An 18,186-nucleotide genomic window follows, 5' to 3' on the forward strand; every position below is an offset into this window, starting at 1 on the left:
GAGAGCTGTGGATGACATTTTGGCTAAAACAAAGGCATGTGCATCAGTTTAACAATCTAAAGTTGCCGCTGGACTCTAGCAGGATGAGCAGGACACCGTCTCATTTTCGCAGCACAATAGCGGTGGAGGATGTTGTGTCAGAAAAGGGTGAATCACTGTGACAACATGAATTTTATGAAGCACTTGATCTAGTGAGATTTGAAATTGAGCAGAGGTTCAGCACATAGATATTTTGGATGATATTAATATTCAGGAGCTCATGAGGGAGTCCACCTTTGGAGTGCCAAAGTCTTCATAAAGTAAGATGCTGTTTTATCGCATCTATGACACTGTGTGTCCATGTTATTTACTCCTGCCGCCATGCAGTATGTTTGTATAATATTTAGTCTCTCTGGTTGTGATTTGTGACAGAATCTTCAAGTCTTTAATGACTTCTTATCTCACTCCTCTCCCGTGTCTAATTTCTGTGGTGCTCTGAAGTTAACAATGTTTACCGAGTAGTTTAAATACTGTTTTTCTATATCTGCTCTTCGAAACATTTGCCATTGCCTATTAATTCAGCAGTAGTAAGAGTTAAAGTTACTGTACTCATGCATGTATTGTTAAAGCAGTTTTTGATAACTGAGTTAGAGATGATTTTGATTTGAACATTGCGTAAGCCTATATCACAGGTATACCAAACCGGGTTTCACAGTTTTCATGTCTATTGGTGTACATTGTGCAATCATATAATAGTTTTGGCTTTCTGCCCTGTATGAGGTTATTTGGCTAAATTCATTAGATATAAATTATCCTGTCTGTTTAGTTCAGTGGGGTACAAGTACAGCATATAGTATGACATTGTGCTACACACTGTATGTATGCCACTGACCTTCAGCATCCCCTACTCAAAATGCTTTCCAGCCTCCCTGCTCAGTGGGTGTTAACAAACTTTACTTCCCGCTCACAGGCACGCGTGGATGCTCACGCAGAGAACGTGACCTCTGTTAAATGTGTGTATCTTTGCTGAATGTGGAGAAAAAAAAAGCATGAAAAGACTGTGCGAGTTTATAAATGCAACATGATGCTGGGAACAGGAGACAAAGACAGGCTGAATGGCAGACAGGTGTTATGTGAAATTACAGGCTCCCTTCCCTCTGTGTGGTTGTGGATTTTACTGCTCTTTCACTTCTCTCTGGCCTCACCTCTCTCAACATCCATCTGTAATCCTCTCATTTTTTTCCTGCCCACTCCTCCGCCACTTTCTCTCTCAGCCCACCTTCTCGCGCTGTGTGTGCTATGTGCGCGTGTGTTAAAGGGATGATCTTTTGATGCCCTCGCAGTGTATGAGTACTTTCTCTCTCTCTACTTTCAGCGGTTGGCCATTGTGTTTGCAGCCGTCATAGTGCTCTCCCACTCACTCCATCAGAAACCAGGCCTGTGTAGGGGCCTAAATGAATATTGATTCTCCCTCCAGTGCTGAATACTGCTGGGGAAAAAAAAAAGGATGAGTGTGTTGTACGCAATGAACAGAATGGGCCTGATGGGGGGGAGAAAAAGAGGATGACGATTAGGATGATGGTGATCATGATGACGATAATGATAATGGTGATGATAATGACTGTGTCAGTGATCAGAAAGCATGATGGGAGCTATCAGTTGATGCATGTATGTGCATGTTGCTTGTATGACGGCGCTGCACTGTACATGTAACCGCAGTGTTAATGCTGAAATGCGTGTTTGACACAACAATCAATGACGAATACTAGCATAAAGTGTTCGAAGAAAAAACTGGACACAGTTGTTAAAAATTAGGCTCAGTCTTTATTGTCAGAAATGAAAATGCATTAATGGTTTTTAGAGGTTTTCCAAAAACTTACAAATAGCTGAAGGGTTGTCAAAAACTGAAATATATCCTTATCAATTCCTTTTACTATTACACATAAAACATCTATAAGATCTGTTCTTAAATGTGTCAAAATATTGGTTCATAACTAATAATATACTAATTACTACAAAGGATGGAAGGAAAAATATTATTAGAACAAAGAGAGAAATTAATAAACCTTTGTGTCGTAGGACACATGCGCAAACCTCTAACATCAAAAAACAAAGCTTAAAGTAATACTAAACAAAAATTTCATGGAGAAAATAACAATCCAAAATGCATTTGCAAGAAAACCATTGAATACATATTTTCCTTTTTGATAAGCCATTAAACTCTCAGCATATTGAATGCATTTTAAAAAAACAAAAATATTTCAGGAGGAAATATATTCATTTCACAAAGTTGCATGGCATTAATCAAGTGGTTAATGTAGTCTTGGTGGTTGTGAGGATTGCAAATTAACTCACTTAGCACCAGAACCTCTTTCCTTCACTGTCCCACTAAACAAACGATGTCTAACCTGAGTTCAGCATAGCCCAAGAGAGGAAAAAAAGACAGAAATGATGAGAAGAAAATAATTCAAACTGTGAAATGAAACAAGAAAAGCGAAGAGGAAGACTCCTAGAAATGGATTTCCTGGCAAACATTCTGTCTTTTGGGAAAATCAGAAATGAAATGACAAATGTACCTCTTTTAGTTCATTTCTCTCTCCTCTACCCTTCCAGGACTATATTATGAGGTGCCCCATCCAAGTAGACCACCATCTCTTCTCCAGCCTGCTGCTCTGCCTGCTGCACCTCACCGTCACCTGCCCCGGACTCTCCATACACACCTCCCTCCACCTGTAAGGTGCAGTTGTCCAGCTCCGTCACAATGTAGTGAGTGCCCTCATCATTGACAATGACCTGAGTTAGCCCTTCCTTCATCATCTGAGACGCTGCGAGCTGCAGCACTTCCTGCATCTCCTCCTGACCGGCCTCCTGGATGACCCGCACCTCCTCCTGCTCCTGTTTCACCTCAGGCTGCACAGCCTCGGCCATCTCTGGGGTCAAGACCTCATGAACGACAGCTGCCTCTCCATGCATTTCCTCCTGATGGCCCATTTCGCTGACAGCGCTGAGCAGAGCGTCCAAAGCCGTGGACGATTCTGACACGATGTGACTTTGTCCTGCAGCTCCGACTGCTACCCCTCCTCTAGCCACAGCACGCAGCTCTTCCCTGGCCTCCCCCGACTCCAGCACCACGTACTGGGTGCTGCCTCCGGCCAGGTGGGCCCCTGCGGATGCCACTTCCCTGCCTGAGGCTATAACTTGTCCGTCTTCGGTGATGTGGAGCACCTCCGCCACCTGGCCAGCCATGGCCAGTGTCTGCAGGGTGGCAGCAGCTGACTCCTCCAGGGCCTGGTCAATGGTCACCTCTTCATCGCCGTAGCCCTGGATGATGATGACCTGCTGAACAGACTCATCATGGCCAGGTGCATCCGAAGAGCTCTTCTTGCGCACAGGGGAGTCCACAGATTCTGATTCCACAAAAGTAGCTCCCTGGCCCTTCAGACGACACTCGAAAGACTTGGACACAATACCTGGAGAGCACAAGAACACATTTCACATTAGATTTAATTTTTGGTATACTGCTGATACTTTTGTTACAAGCAATTTGAGTGAAACAGAAACAAGCTTCAATTCCTACACTGTTAAAAATTAACCAAAATTGGGCAGACACGTGAAGACCTTTAGTGCACTTGCACTCTTCCTGTGGTCACTGCATGTATTCCAACAACAAAGGGGGAAAGATCATGAGAACTAAAATGAAAGATAGAAGAGATTTCTTGGAGTCCAAGCACATATTATAAAGGGAAAACTAGTTAGTGGCAAGATGGCCAGGATCACATCCAAAAGCACAAAAATAAGCATTGCAATTACTGTCCATACCACACATGGCCATGTAATGTTCTTGGTAACTACAGTTGTTGCTATGTTCATGCATCCATCATTCTGAGAAAAAGCAAAAAAAAAGCTTTAAAGAAAGCTAAGTTAAAATAAAAGGTGATGTAACACTTCACATATTTGTGTCACTTAATGCATGAAAGAAGACAGAATATGGGGATATTAGGCTGGCTGAAGAGTGTGGTGAGATACAGCTGGTGCTAATTGAGCCACAGTGTGCCCTCTCAGATCACAGGTTGCCATGGCGTTTCCAAGGTGACAGGAACAGTGTTAGAAATGCCATTGTTTAAACAGTGCCTGGCTCAGACACTTGTAGGCTAATCTATGCAGAAAAATGTGAATTTGAGACAGTGAAGAGGGGACTGTGTTCACACCTGAGCCTCTGAGTTTATTGTACAAATACTGAAAACACACATATTATTGTCATGGGAAAAGCATATTGACCCTCATTTGCAATGTTTTAGTTAAAACTGAAGGTTTGCATTTGAAAGTTTGCAGACACTTAAAGCTTTGAAAGCCTTTAAAAATTCAGAAAACTCTCTTCAAAATCTAAACTTTGCAGGAAGGAAAACATTCCTCATTTTTTGAGTTTGGTTCCGGAAAAGTTGACATTTTGGAGGTATGAGGTTTACCCCCAAGGGTAGCGATGAGATCACACAGATCCCCCAGTACATAGAGGAACAAACTCATCAATCATTGATATTCCTATCTCCCCCTGACATTTAATGTCCTGCACTCACAAGGTTGACAATGTGATCAGAAAGTCAGAGTTGTGCTGCAAACGGTCTCTGACCCAACTGTGCCCTGTCCTCCTCCACTGTAAACAGGCACAGTGATGTGTTAGCTTTAACTTTCACTCTTACAGGACAAATAGGCAGTGACCAGTAGTCCTTTGGTGAGAGCAAGTTCGTTAATCCTGCATAGATACACTCAGAATGGACTATCGCTATGTCTTACAAGAGAAACAATTAACTCTTGTTAATTGTAGGTGCTGGTTTTAAGAAACACGCCTATATGGTTGTTAAAGAAGGCAGAGTTAAACCTATCTCCCAGCTTCAGCTCAGAACACAGTTTTAAAGCTTTAAAGATATTAATAAACCAAGAAAATGCAGTGTTTTGGGCCTTTTCTGGCAACACATGCATCCACTGACACTTCCTGTCAGTTCAAGACTTTAAAGAACTACTTTTATTTTTGTTTCATTGATCAATTCGCCCTACATCTGATTCCAAGACTGGGAGGAAATTGCTTATCTGTCTACCATATATAAATCTGTCCTTTGCCCATGTTCACACTATAACATACAGTATGATAAATCACCAGAAACTGGCATTATTTTAAAAGTGAGAAGATGAGAACTTGTTGTAGCTCTAACACTGGATGGTTGTGATACAAACACACACACATACACACACACCAACACCTTGCTATACCTGCCAGGTTTATTTTGGGGAATAGTTAAAAAGAAAGAACAATGGACAAAAGGAAGCCGTTTCAAGATCTTTTTTTCACAAAGACTTGTTTGATTCATGCAGAAAATGAGAAAAGTTAACATTTTTTTTGGTGCTGTTAAGTCATAATGGACTTAACTATTAATAGAGAATTTACAAATCTGCATGTCACAGAACAAAAACAGATAGCGGGACAATCAAGCGAGATTGTAGTACTTAAGTGTGGATGGACAGAGAGATTAACAGAGGCCTCGGCTGTTGTCACTATGAATAACATCACTCAGAAGATTTTTCTCGGTGTGTTTTCATACCTGGTTACTTTAGAATACTTTCTACAAACTCTGGAACTGTTTGAACTGCATGAGCGAGAACACAGAAATCAGATCAGGGCCTTGTTTAGAGAGGGTTCTCTTAAGATTTGTTTGGAATGATAACAGGACAACATCTTGTACTATGGTTTAAATACATTGTGATCAATTATACTTCTTTATGCCTATTGATTTTTTGCATGTGAGCACACTACTCATTTTGTTAGCCTGTCTCTTCTCTCAGGTTATGACTCTCTATGTCTCTATGCTGTGTGTCTACTGTATAAAGTATCTCTATCTATAGGTAGTGTAAGATAACAATGTGCATTTGTTTAAAGGCAAACTAGCAAAGAATTCGTTGTGACACCACAGTCCACAGGCAACAAGTCTGTGTAGTAAATATCAGTTCAGACTGCTATTTGTATCTCAAGTGACAAGCACAGTAGTTAGTGTGTGGAGGGAGTCAGCACTGTCGAAGACAGCCAGAGGAAGTTGGCATTTTGAGCAGCAGAGGTTACCTATTTACACAGAGCTACAGGGCCAATGCTAACTGCCTACGCCAAAACGCTGCGAGCTGAGAGGTCGGCTGGAGAGGACAATAACTCAATGGCTGTGCAGTTTCTGCTGCATTACCATAAAACCTGTTTATATGGCTGTGTGTGTTTTCAAGAGAGAGAGGGGACATTTGTGTGTGTACCCCTGACTGTATGTATATGTTCAGCTCAGTAACGCTCAGTTTTTTAGTTTAAATATGTGTTAATCCATGTATGTGTGTGTGTGTGTATCTCTCAATTCGCATGTTGCATGTATGCATGTGTTAGTATGTGGGTGGAATGTTAGGCTATGGTGGTGTGTGTCTGTGCAATAAGTGCTCCTATATGTACAGTATTTGTATGTATATGTAAGTCCCTGTATGTGCTTGCAAGCTTGCTTATGTGAATGTGTGCTGTGCCATGGGGGTGGTAAAGCTATGCGTTGCTAGTGTGTGTCACATTAGCCATGGGGTGCTGTCGGCGGGTCCCAGCGGCGGCCCGCTGAGGTTTATGGAGTGTCACTCAGTCGCCGCAGCCGTGAATCAAGTTAATGTTGCAGATCCCATCTCTTCAGTTGTCCTGCGCTCCCGGTGGAAGAACAACATTTGAACAGCGTGATTTGGCCCCGGCGAGAGGCTGATGCCTGTTTAATATGTGTTTTGAGTGTTCTGACTGACTGATTCCTTTAACAGGAAGTAGGAGAGAGGATGATAGAGAGAGAGGCAGGCTGCTTTATTGGCTGTGATCTGAAACAAGATGGAGGCTCCCTGAGAGGAATAAAACAACAGGAGGAAGAAAAGGATACAGAGACGGGTGGTGATGTCATTTTGATTTCCAGATGACACAAACGTCTTAAGGAGAGTCTTACTGCAAAACTGAATCAGTCACTAATAATAGACTAGTGGAGGGGGGATATTAAATGTGTGTGTGTGTGTGGGATTACTTTTTATATGAACTTTATACTAATTAACTTTACAACAGAGGACAATATACACTACACCTTCCTTATCTCATACTCTCATCTTATTTCCCTATAAAAGTTTATGTGAGAATGTGAAGTGAAAGGATTATGGAAGGTATCACAGGGAAAGAGAAAGAGAAATGGTAAGAGGAGAGTGAGATGATTGGGAGAACCAGAGAGATATCTATGATCTATTTCGTAAACAGAAATAAAAAAAAATAAGAATGTCAATAGTTTGTAGGTTCATTCTTCTTTTTCTTTTGGGGGGGGGGGGGGGGGGTGTATTCCTTTAGTAGGTAAGGTTGGAAAAGGGCTGTGTTTAAATACATGTTTAGCAAGGTGGTGAGAGATACGAAACATCTGTACTCTGAGAAACTTCAACAGCAGAAAACAACTCAGCCTCTGTCTGGAAGGGCCTCAGACAGATGACCAACTACAAACCAAAGACCCCCAACTCTACTAATGACTTGTGCCTGGCCAACGACCTGAATGAGTTCTACTGTTGATTTGAAAGACAATGGGACAGTCCTGACATCATCCCCTGTGACTCCATCCACCAGCTCCTCCTCCCCTGATTCAGCAGGGACCCAGGCCTCCTCTAACTGCCCACCTCTGAGGCCCCCCTCCCCTCCTCCTCCTCCTCTACCACAACGACGACTGAGGGACTGAGGCTGTTCAAGGGACAGAACCCTTGCGAAGCATCTGGACCAGACTCAGTCTCTCCCTCCACTTTTGAGCACCTTGTACTGTGTACTTCATCCTCCAGCACCTGAACCTACGCCAGGATCCTGTTTGTGGATTTCAGCTCCACCTTTAACACCATCACCCCGGCTCTGCTGCAGGACAAGCTCTCCCAGCTGCATGTGCCTGACACTACCTGCAGGTGGATTACCGACTTCCTGTCTGACAGGAAACAGCACATGAAGTAGGGGAAACATGTCTCTGACTCCTGGACCATCAGCACTGGTTCCTCTCAAGGCTGTGTCCTTTCTCCACTTCTCTTCTCCCTGTATACAAACAGCTGCACCTCTAGTCATCAGTCCGCCAAACTCCTGAAGTTTGTGGATGTCACCACCCTTATTGGGCTCAACTCTGGTGGGGATGAGACCGCCTACAGGTGGGAGATTGACCTTCTGGTGACATGGTGTGGACAAAACAACTTTAAGCTCAACGCTCTACAGACAGTGGAGATGGTTGTGGATTTCAGGAGGAACGCAGCCCCACCCTCATCACCCTGTGTGGCTCCCCAGTCGACACTGTGGAGTCCTTCCACTTCCTGGGAACCATCACTAGCCAGGACCTCAAGTGGGAGCAGAACATCATTGGCCTCACCAAAAAGGCTCAGCAGAGGATGTACTTCCCATAGCAGCTGAAGATGTTCAATCGGCCAAAGTGAATGATGGTGCACTTCTACACCTCCATCACTGAGTCCATCCTCACCTATTCCATCACCATCTGGTACACTGCTGCAACTGCCAAGGACAAGGGCAGACTGCAGCGTATCATCCGCTGTGCCGAAAAGGTGATCGGCTGCAATCTGCCGTCACTCCAGGACATTGAGGCAAACAGGAAAGATCATGGCCAACCCCTCCCACCCCAGACATAAACTTTTTGAAATGCTCCCCTCTGGCAAGAGGCTGAGATCTGTAAAGACCAAAACCTCACGCCACAAGAACAGTTTCCTCCCATCTGCAGCTGCCCTCACCAACAAGGCCCGGGACCCCCACTGACACAGACTCTATCCCCCCTTTATAGTTGCATTCTACTTTTTGCCATAAATCAGATGTCAAAGTTGTTAGAAGAATATATTTTCTTTTTCTTTATACACAAGAGCAGTGATTTGCCCTCAAAACTGATTTTCAAGAGAAGTGCATGTCCCCAATTATCTATCTATCAATCAATTATTATGTGCACTGCTGTGAAGAAATATGAAAGAATTAGTATAATTAAAATGGTTAAAATCACCATGCACCTGTTCTCTGTATACTCTACTTGGTGTAGCCTTTCTCTGTAAATTCTGAGAAGAACAGCACTGCATGGGGGGATAATAGTGATGACAGCGAACCCTATCATAAGAAGTGTCTGATGCTGCCCAAATGGGATAACATCTAATGGATGAAATGATAGTGAAATTAAGCTAAACCTGATTTTGATGAGGACCCCACTGGAACCCCTTTAAGGACTATTAGGTGATCCCTGGATTGTAGTCTGCTAACCATTTGTGCGGTGTGATTCCGTGCCTTACAACAGTCAGTGTGCTAGGTTAGTGCGGGAGCCTCCTCGCTCAGTGTACGGTACAGATGCAATTATTGATCAGCGAATCAATGAGCTGGCCAGTGGCGGGGGCCCAGGGCCTCTAAGTGGCATTACTTCAGCTCGGAGAGGCCGCCAGGGGAGCGGTCAGACAGCACTTACCAGCAGTTAGAGAAATTAACCTTAACACTGAGACACCAGGACATACACAATCAATTACACTCGCTGTAACACAGGTCAGCTCGCTGCAAATGTAAGCTTACTTGCACATGCACATGTAATCAGGCCAGCACGCATGCACACACACTCACACACACACACACTAGTCTTGTTCTATACTGGTTCTATTCATTCTTTAATCCCTGAACCTAAATTTAACCCTCACACACACTGAAAGACAAAGAAATCAACCTGAATAGACGCAAAGCAAAGTCAATTATACTGTATCAAGCCATAACACAAGAGAGGACAAAAAAACATGCTCGCCATATCAATTACAAGGTCAGCGGCAGGACCATGAAAAAGCCAGAGCTTATAATCAATTCTTAACCACAGCACAAAACCCTTTACAATCCTTTTACCAGCCGATTACCTTCAATTATAGATATGAAGCCACTGCCTTAAAAAGAGCATGATGGAGACCCCTAAACCTGACACACATATGGCTGTTATTTGTGAGGGGATTTTTACAGACGAGGTGGGGCCATGTGTGTGTGTGTGTATGTGTGTGTGTGTGTGTATGTGTCACTGGTGCTGGCTTTTGAAGGTGACACTGCTAAGTAGATAAAGTGTCAGTTCTGGGTGTATCCAGGTCACCGGGGAAGGCCTGCATACAAGAGTGTGGGGTGTTTTTTGTGTGTATTTCAATGTATATGAATTTTTTATGTAATACATGTGGTGTATGTGATCGCTGCTTTTTTATTTTATTGTATCATTGTTTATGTTATATGCAGTTTTTGTTTTTATTTTATTTGTGTGTATTTTGGCTATAAATGCTGTGGTTTGTGGTATTTGTTTATACAATATACCTATAAAATAAACGCTACATAAAGAAATGAATGTGTTTATGTTTAGGTATTTTATTAATTATACTGCTTGTGTGTTTTCTCAACATTTTTTTTTTTTTTACAAAATAGGGTATTTATAGTAATATACAATATGTCTATGTATAGACGTTTATGTGGGAAGTTAATTTCTTTACAAATAAAAACTATATGTGACCTGTATGCATTAGCACATTGGTGTTTGTTTGTGTGTATACAGTACTTAGGTTTATACAAATTCATGTGCTGAATTCTTCTGTGTGCTACATACAGTATGTGTATGTGTTTATTGACTGGTATTTGTGTGTGTGTGTGTGTGTATTTCAGGATCTTCTTTGGTCGAGCTGTGTACATGATGACCTTACCTGCCTCTCTCTCCTCCCCTGTGAGGCCTCAGGCAAAGCTGCATGTGCTTCCTTTGCGTGTTTGTGTATGGACGTGTGTGTGTGTGTGTGTGTGTGTGTGTGTGTGTGTGTGTGTGTGCGCACCTGCTTGTGTGTGTGTGCGCACAAACTAGCAGGTCAGCTGAGGTCCGGCTAGTGATGGCTCTACTTTGTCTGGTAGGGACAGCCGCTACTGTCACCTTTACAAACGCCATGAATCAACGCCAGGGAGGACAGGCCGGCCGACCAAAAAACAACCAATTATACAGCAGCCAGATTGACACCGGGTGGACAGGGCAGAGAGAGAGAGAGAGAGAGAGAGAGAGAGAGAGAGATGGAGATGCACTGAACACACCCAAGGACGAATAAACAGAAGAGAATGAGGGCACAGACTGACAGAGAGCCTTCTGGGCTGTAACACCGATACAGTGGCTTTAAAGGCCAATATTAATACATCAGTCAGCCAAAGAAAGAAGTAAATATCTAACAAAATAATCTGTAACATTGTCACAGAAAATTCATGTCTGTGATGTTCATTTTCTATTGTCAAATGATGTAACACAATGTTTAGTCTACAGCAGGTTCATAAAGACTATTAAAAAGGTCTTTCATAGCATAAATCCTCTGACACACAGGAAGTTATGTGTTTTATGTTTTTGGCTGTGAAGTGTTTTTTTTATAGTGTATCCTGGTTCCTGTGAAAAGAGGAGTGTTTTCTCAAGTTTATAGTCTCTTTATTTAGAGTCTCCCACACTGGGGGGAAGAGTGTTGCTCTGGTAGGGAAGCTGTAGGTCTCAGAAACACCCACAAGTTGTTTTCATCCATGTCTCTTGACTGGGTACCATGTGTAGTGGATGCTAAGAGGGTGTTTGTGATGTCCAGATTAAAGCCTCATTTATGAGCATAAATAACTAATAACTGTTGATTTTGAGACATTTCATGCATCTGCTGCTTCGGTTTGCGATGAAACAACAACCAGGATTTGGAGACCTGGAAACGGTTTGCGTTTTGTTGTGAAGTGGTGAATTGCACTTGTTCAAAAGAATATCTGGCACAACAGCAATTGCAGTTTTGTTTACAGTAAACATAATATCTGGTTTTGGTCTGCCTTGCGTAGCCAAACCGCAAGGGCTTTATTGTGGTGCTAATATCTTTCACATCTATTCAATAACCATACAAGGAGAAAATCCTGTAGAAGAGCTTAACATAACTACAGAGTAACTGTTACTGTCTCAACACATGTACAAGAATGCAATGCAGCTTAAAGACAAGTCGTGTTTTTAGTAAAACTGTGTGCTATTTCTTTCTAACAAACAAGGAATCACTACCTGAAGTCAAAGTTAACAAGACAGGTTGAAGAACACGGATACACCATGAAACCATGTGTGTCCATTTAACACAAATAACTCCTGGACATCACACACTGTAAGTAACAGGTGAAAAATATCCAAAGGTGCATTTTCTATTAAATGTTGGCATAAAAGAATATCAGTGCAACAATATTATGTTTAATACTGAACACAAAAACATGAGACTATTTAAGAAAACTATAGTCATTCAGAGTCATAAGACCCAAAGCTCTGAGCAATGAAATATAGTAGCCTTCTGACTGAGGTGGAAAGGGCTCATAAGGTGAGAGGTACACACACACACACACACACACACACACACACACACACACACACACACACACACACACACACACACACTATAACAGTGGTCAGAAGGAGCACAGGTCAGCGTCCTACTCTCAGCTCTTTTTCTGCTGACAGAGGATGACCCAGTGCGAGTATAATCTAGTCCACACTAACTCTATCCCCCTCATGTCCCCCAGGTCTGTGCCCCCTGAAAGAGAGAGAGAGAGAGGGAGTGAGCGAGAGAGAAGGAGAGAGAGCGAGCGAGCAAGAGAGAGAGAGAGAGAGACTAAACAGGAGAGGGAGGTGAAGGTGAAGAAAAAATAATGGGGGAAAAACATCTCAATTACATCTTCATCCTTTCATGTTTGAATAACTTTCTGTCTCTTCTGGCCATTTACTTAGTTATTTGATTTTAAGTTGATGCAGCCTAGGTATAAAAATGAGATATGATATCATACTGATTCAGAAGAAAATGATTTCATAACACAAAGAATTTACAAGAACTTACACAGTGACCTTTGGTTTATAGATTTTTACAAAAGATAAGAAAGTAGAATACAATAGAAATGAGAAGAGGATTCCTTAGCAAGTGGTCACAACCATCCATCTCCACGCAGGAGCTAACAGCTCCCTGTGAGGACCAAACTGTGGGGGGGGAAGGCCATATATGAGGTTGTTCAGGTTAACCAGTATAGTTAGATTTAGCAGGAAAGTCCCTCTGTAAGATGAAGCATGCTTTGCGTCACAAGGGCGAGTGAGCGTCATCTACAATAACACACGGGCTGCTGAGAATTCATCTATTTGGCTATGGATAAAAGGAGCGAGCGTGTGGGAGGTTGCTACAGTCGCACAAACCGAGGCCTGATCAACCTCAGCAGGGCTGCCAGTGAGAGGGCGTCTGACGCTGAAAGGCCCGAAAACACCTGACAACTGCAGGTTACATCAGTGATATTGTGTCCTAGAAAAAGATCAGAAGATGCTTCGTTTCGACGTTAAGATGACTAACCAGATATGACTAATGTATTACTTTTTGTTGAAGTGCTGCTTATTTCCCTGATGCTGTAAATCGTAGCTATTTGCTCTGCGCAGATTAAGGTCAGAAATGATCACAGTGTGATGGCCAGATGTAAGCAGGGGGGAAAAAAAAGAAAGAGTGTAAGAGCCTCATCCAAGAATCCAAGAGGGAAGGTTGACATATGAAACAATAACAAAGATCACAACACTCTTCTTCCCCCATATCCCCCCCTCCCTCTTTTCCCTTCTCTCATTCTCCCCATTAGGCCTTCTTTCTATCTCTGTGGCCTGTTTCCTTCTTCCTCTCTCTCGTCTTTCTCTCAAAATCTCTGGAGGTGGACCTTTGATTGCTTCTTTAATTAGCCATGTCAGACGGCTCCTTGGATTTACTGGGGATGTCGAACTTCTGCAGATAATTACATCCCTTTCACTTTCTCTCTATTGCAACGTTCATCCCTCCCTCCATCCATCCCTCCATCCTCCTTTCACTGTGCCCCCCCCCTCCCTCCTCCCTCCTCCCTCCCCGTCTATCCCTCTCACTCACTCTCCCATGATTTAATGATTAATTATGGATGTGAGTTTGAGAATAAAAGCTTTTTCGCTAATCAAAATGAAATTTCCACCCATTCTTGTAATTACAGTGTGAAGATGATGTTGCTGATGTCTTTTTGTTGCCAAGGCCTGGCCCTCGCAGTGATCTGAGGTCCGTCAAGGCGGATGAAACGAATAATCGTGACATTACGGCTGCTTCAGAATTTCTAAAAACTGGAGAGAGTTGGGGGGGAGAAAGAGAATAAACAAAGAATATAGACAAAAGAGAAGAGAAGCTGAGTGCTGTGAAGGATGTCTGTACAGAAGCTTAGAATGGGAATCAAAGCCAGGCCTAAAACTACAAGCTGGACAACAGCCATCAGCCATGGAGAGAATGGTTTTTTTTGTTTTAATTTAATGAAAGTTAAAAAATTGCAAAGGGTCAAGTCTTGCTAGCATTAATTTTGTTGCAGTGCATTGATATAAATGGGAAAAAAACAAACTGATAAAGCTGCTTTCTTGAGATATTGAATGAATACCAATCCAATCAGGCTGCTGTTTGATTAAACAGACCTTTCCACCTATCTCATAGAGATAGAAATACTTTAAGAAGCGGATCAATGGAAATGAATAAACTGTACATGTGTTCCGCTGCAGTTTCAGCTCAACCTTTGTTTACATTTATGCACAATAAGAACAATTAGCAAAGCTGCTCTTCAACATATTGATGAATTATGGTCCAGGTTGCCTCTTTTTCAAAATACAAGTGTTCTCTGGAGCAACTAGAACAACACTACAACACAATCATTTCTAAAAAGATTGTGTGAAATTCTCTAATGCACAGCTTACTTTCTTAGTAGAGCTTATGAATTTCTTGTTGCTTTTATGCAGAATTCAAGTGTATAATAACAAATATCTTCTATCCAGTAATGTATTGCATTAGTCTTGGTAATGAAAATGGATTACACTGAACTCAGACATGTTTATCAACATGATCATTGTAAATCCTCAACTGCAAACTATTTGAGACTGTCATAATCTTTGAAACATACATTTTTTTTGTGTAAATGTCAGTAATCTGGTAGTGTCAGATAAAAGAACTGCTAATAGGTGAATCTTGAAATGCAATTAGTAACATGTTAACTCTCAAATTTTAGAGCTATTTATCAAATGTTGTCAAATCTATTTATCAAAAACACTACATAGAGTGAAAATGAATTTTACATAGGCACCACAGTTCCTCAACATGGAGCAGGGAGACATTAGACAGCTAGAAAAGGCCTTTCATGTAGGGAGGAAGATGAGGAAAGTATATTGTATGTGGTAGTTTGGTCAAAAGGTGAACACAGAGCCTACATGCTGCTTGTGAGAACATCCCAGCAGAGACATGGAGGGGAGGGTCGCACCATGCAAATAGTTTCTGATTTACATGAACATGTTGTATTGAGGCTTTTGTCTTTACCATACAATTCTATATCAGCTCTCATTGTTTGTAATTTATGTTGCTGTTACTGTAAGATGCTTACTGTGTGAGGGTGCGAGGTGCAGACTGACAGCGGGAAAGCGGTGAATGTAGATGTTTTGTTGAAACTGGCGTTAGTTTTAAGTTTTGATAGATACCAGTAGAGAATATTTGACTTAACCATTTGGTTATACGTGTAAGTGAGACATACAAAAACATAATTTCAATGCACTTTCTTTAGTTCTTTAGACGTCTGAGGCAATGATAGAGGGATTTTTTTATGTTGGTGATGCATCTGTTGACTTTAAATGCTTTGAGTGAGTGACAGACTTTTAAAAGACGAGTGACATGTAATGAAATGTATAAATTGATGTGGCATTTTTTGTGTTTTACAAACTGCAACAGGGTCTCAGAGAATGTACTTAAGCAATTGAAAAAAACTGTAATAGAAATATTACAGTAGATAAAATCAAAGCAGCAGGCAATGGACACTATGTTTCCCATTATGCAACCAATAGCGTTCTTTCATTGAACCTTATATCATAGAACTGAGAGCACACTTCAAAGTATCAAACCAAGGTAAGCTATAAGGACACAGGATTTATATAAGGAGCTCATTCTTACCGAACAGTAATGCATTCATGAAAATATCATTGATTTCAGTGTCTGGTTATTTAGCTTGCGATCATAAGCTAAAATAATAGTTTACCCTCCTTTTCATTTACCACAACATCAATGACGCCAACCAAAATCAAAGCCTGACCATCCATACATCCACACGGAATATAATATGACAAGTCCCTATTGTTCCCTGTTGAGAGACTCACACTCGTACACAACACACACACTCACAGACACACAGGTCTGTTTAGCTTAGTCTCCGATCCTCCCTGCCATATTTACTGGGTATTTACCTAACAGAGGCATGCTGGAGATATTTATCGTCCTGATGGCTCTATATATAGGGCTGAGGAGCTTGGTGAGAGGAGAGGCAGGCGCGGTGGGAGGTTGCTTCTCTAATCTCCATCTCCAGGCTGACAGGCTTGAGAAGGCCCTAATGAATGGCTCTTTTCATCTGCACGCCTGTGTGTATGTGACAGTATAAATATTTAGCAATATTGGAGTCAGCTCGTGATTTTACACAGATGGAGTGATTGATGGCTCAACCCCCTGACGCATGCCAAAGACCATCCTGGAGATGTTATATAAACCACAGCCTCTCTCTCTCTCTCTCTCTCTCTCTCTCTCCCTCCATCATCATCTCCATCTCGCGCTCTCTCTATCTTTCACACTGCCTCCTCTGCTCTCCGCCTCCTTCCCAGCTTGTCTCCTCGCTGTCGATCCGCCCTCTGTGGCTCTGCCAATTTGCTTCACTGTTGAATTTCTATCATACAGTGTGGTGTCTCTACGGCTGTAAGACAAGCTAAATCAGAGGAAAACAACCTGACAGGGAGGAAAGTCTGAGGAGATTGGCATCGACATGTTACAGTGCGAACCGGCTTGGTATTTCAAACCTCTTATTAAAACACATTTTTTTCATAAAACCACATTCTTGAACAACTCTTAGATACTTTATGTATTTGATTTTAATTGTGTTTTCATTAGATTTGTCTTGTTTTTATTCATATTCCACCGTTTTATAATGTTTCTTTTATAGTCTGTCTGCCCTGTCTGTAAACTCTGCAAACTTTTTAAGAATGTTGTTACACAAGATCAAGATGATGCCTGTTATTAAGTGTACAGTGTGTATCTGAGTGCTGTTCCCATGCTCCTGCTGTACAGTAAATCAAAGGTCAAAGTGGACATGTGAGTGAGAGCTGCTCTTCAGCACGGTCAGCGCACAAGCAAATACATACAGAACATATGCATACACACACACACACATTCAGAAACACACACACACAATGCTGTCATCTGTGCCAGAGATAAATCAGACCAACTACCTCTCACACACACACACACACATTTTGCTGCCAATATGCTGCAGGATCTCTCTATGAAGACATTGTGTGTGTAACATCCAGTTTGGTTTAGCTACACTTGTGAGGACTGACTTGTGAAAGCTCTTGGCTATTATCGTGAGTGCATTTTGGGTTTTGTGGACAATTTGGCTGGTTGGCATGGTGATTTTAGGGTCAATAGTTAAAGTCTGGGCTCGGATATGAATAGTGGTTAGGTTAAAGTTACAATATGGGTTTGGGTTATACATGTAGTCATTTTAGTTAAGGTAAATCAAAACCTCAGGGGGACTAATGTAAAAGGAATCTATTGCATTTGTGTGTGTGTGTATGTTTGTGTGTATGTGTGTGTGTGCAACGCAGACCTTCTGCATAGCCCATGCATAGCCAATTAAACTAAAATACATGAACAAAATCCCTGAACAAATATATGAGGACTTTAAGGGGGGATGTTGAAGATGTATTAACCTTGTAATTGCCTGTGTAAAATATGCTTCTCTGGTAATGAAATTTCCTGCTTTAATTTGAAAAAAATGGGGAAATATCTCCCCTTTTTTGCCTTGTGTTTTCTCATTTAATTGCATTTAAAACTTCAATCTCAAACACCCCCACCGCTTTTATGGGGGGAAGGACCAGTGCTGAACAGCCACATCTATTAATCTAACTGTCCTTTATCGGAATTAGCATTCAAATGTGATCGGTTCCACTGCGCCTTCGCCACTGCTTGTAATTCCAACAAAATCCACTCCTATGCAATAACTACAGTGCCCTTCAAGACCACTGCCACCTCCCCCTCGCTTTGAGAGGTATTGATTTTTATTTGTTCTGTAATGAGAACAAT

At 41.9% G+C, this 18,186-nt stretch overlaps 1 protein-coding gene across 3 annotated transcripts in view; it reads right to left on the reverse strand.

Annotated features, from left to right (window-relative positions):
* Positions 1-1,786: 1,786 nt before the first annotated feature.
* znf407 (zinc finger protein 407) overlaps positions 1,787-18,186 on the reverse strand; it is a 147,283-nt gene continuing 130,883 nt past the window's right edge. For all 3 annotated transcript variants that reach the window (XM_044359086.1, XM_044359087.1, XM_044359089.1), the window contains exon 10: positions 1,787-3,449. In XM_044359086.1, the coding sequence (XP_044215021.1) occupies positions 2,581-3,449 (869 nt within the window). In that variant the 3' untranslated portion in view covers positions 1,787-2,580. The remainder of the gene's footprint in view (positions 3,450-18,186) is intronic.

This window comes from Thunnus albacares, chromosome 8 (assembly GCF_914725855.1).
Source record: "Thunnus albacares chromosome 8, fThuAlb1.1, whole genome shotgun sequence".
NCBI classification, from domain to species: Eukaryota; Metazoa; Chordata; class Actinopteri; order Scombriformes; family Scombridae; genus Thunnus; species Thunnus albacares.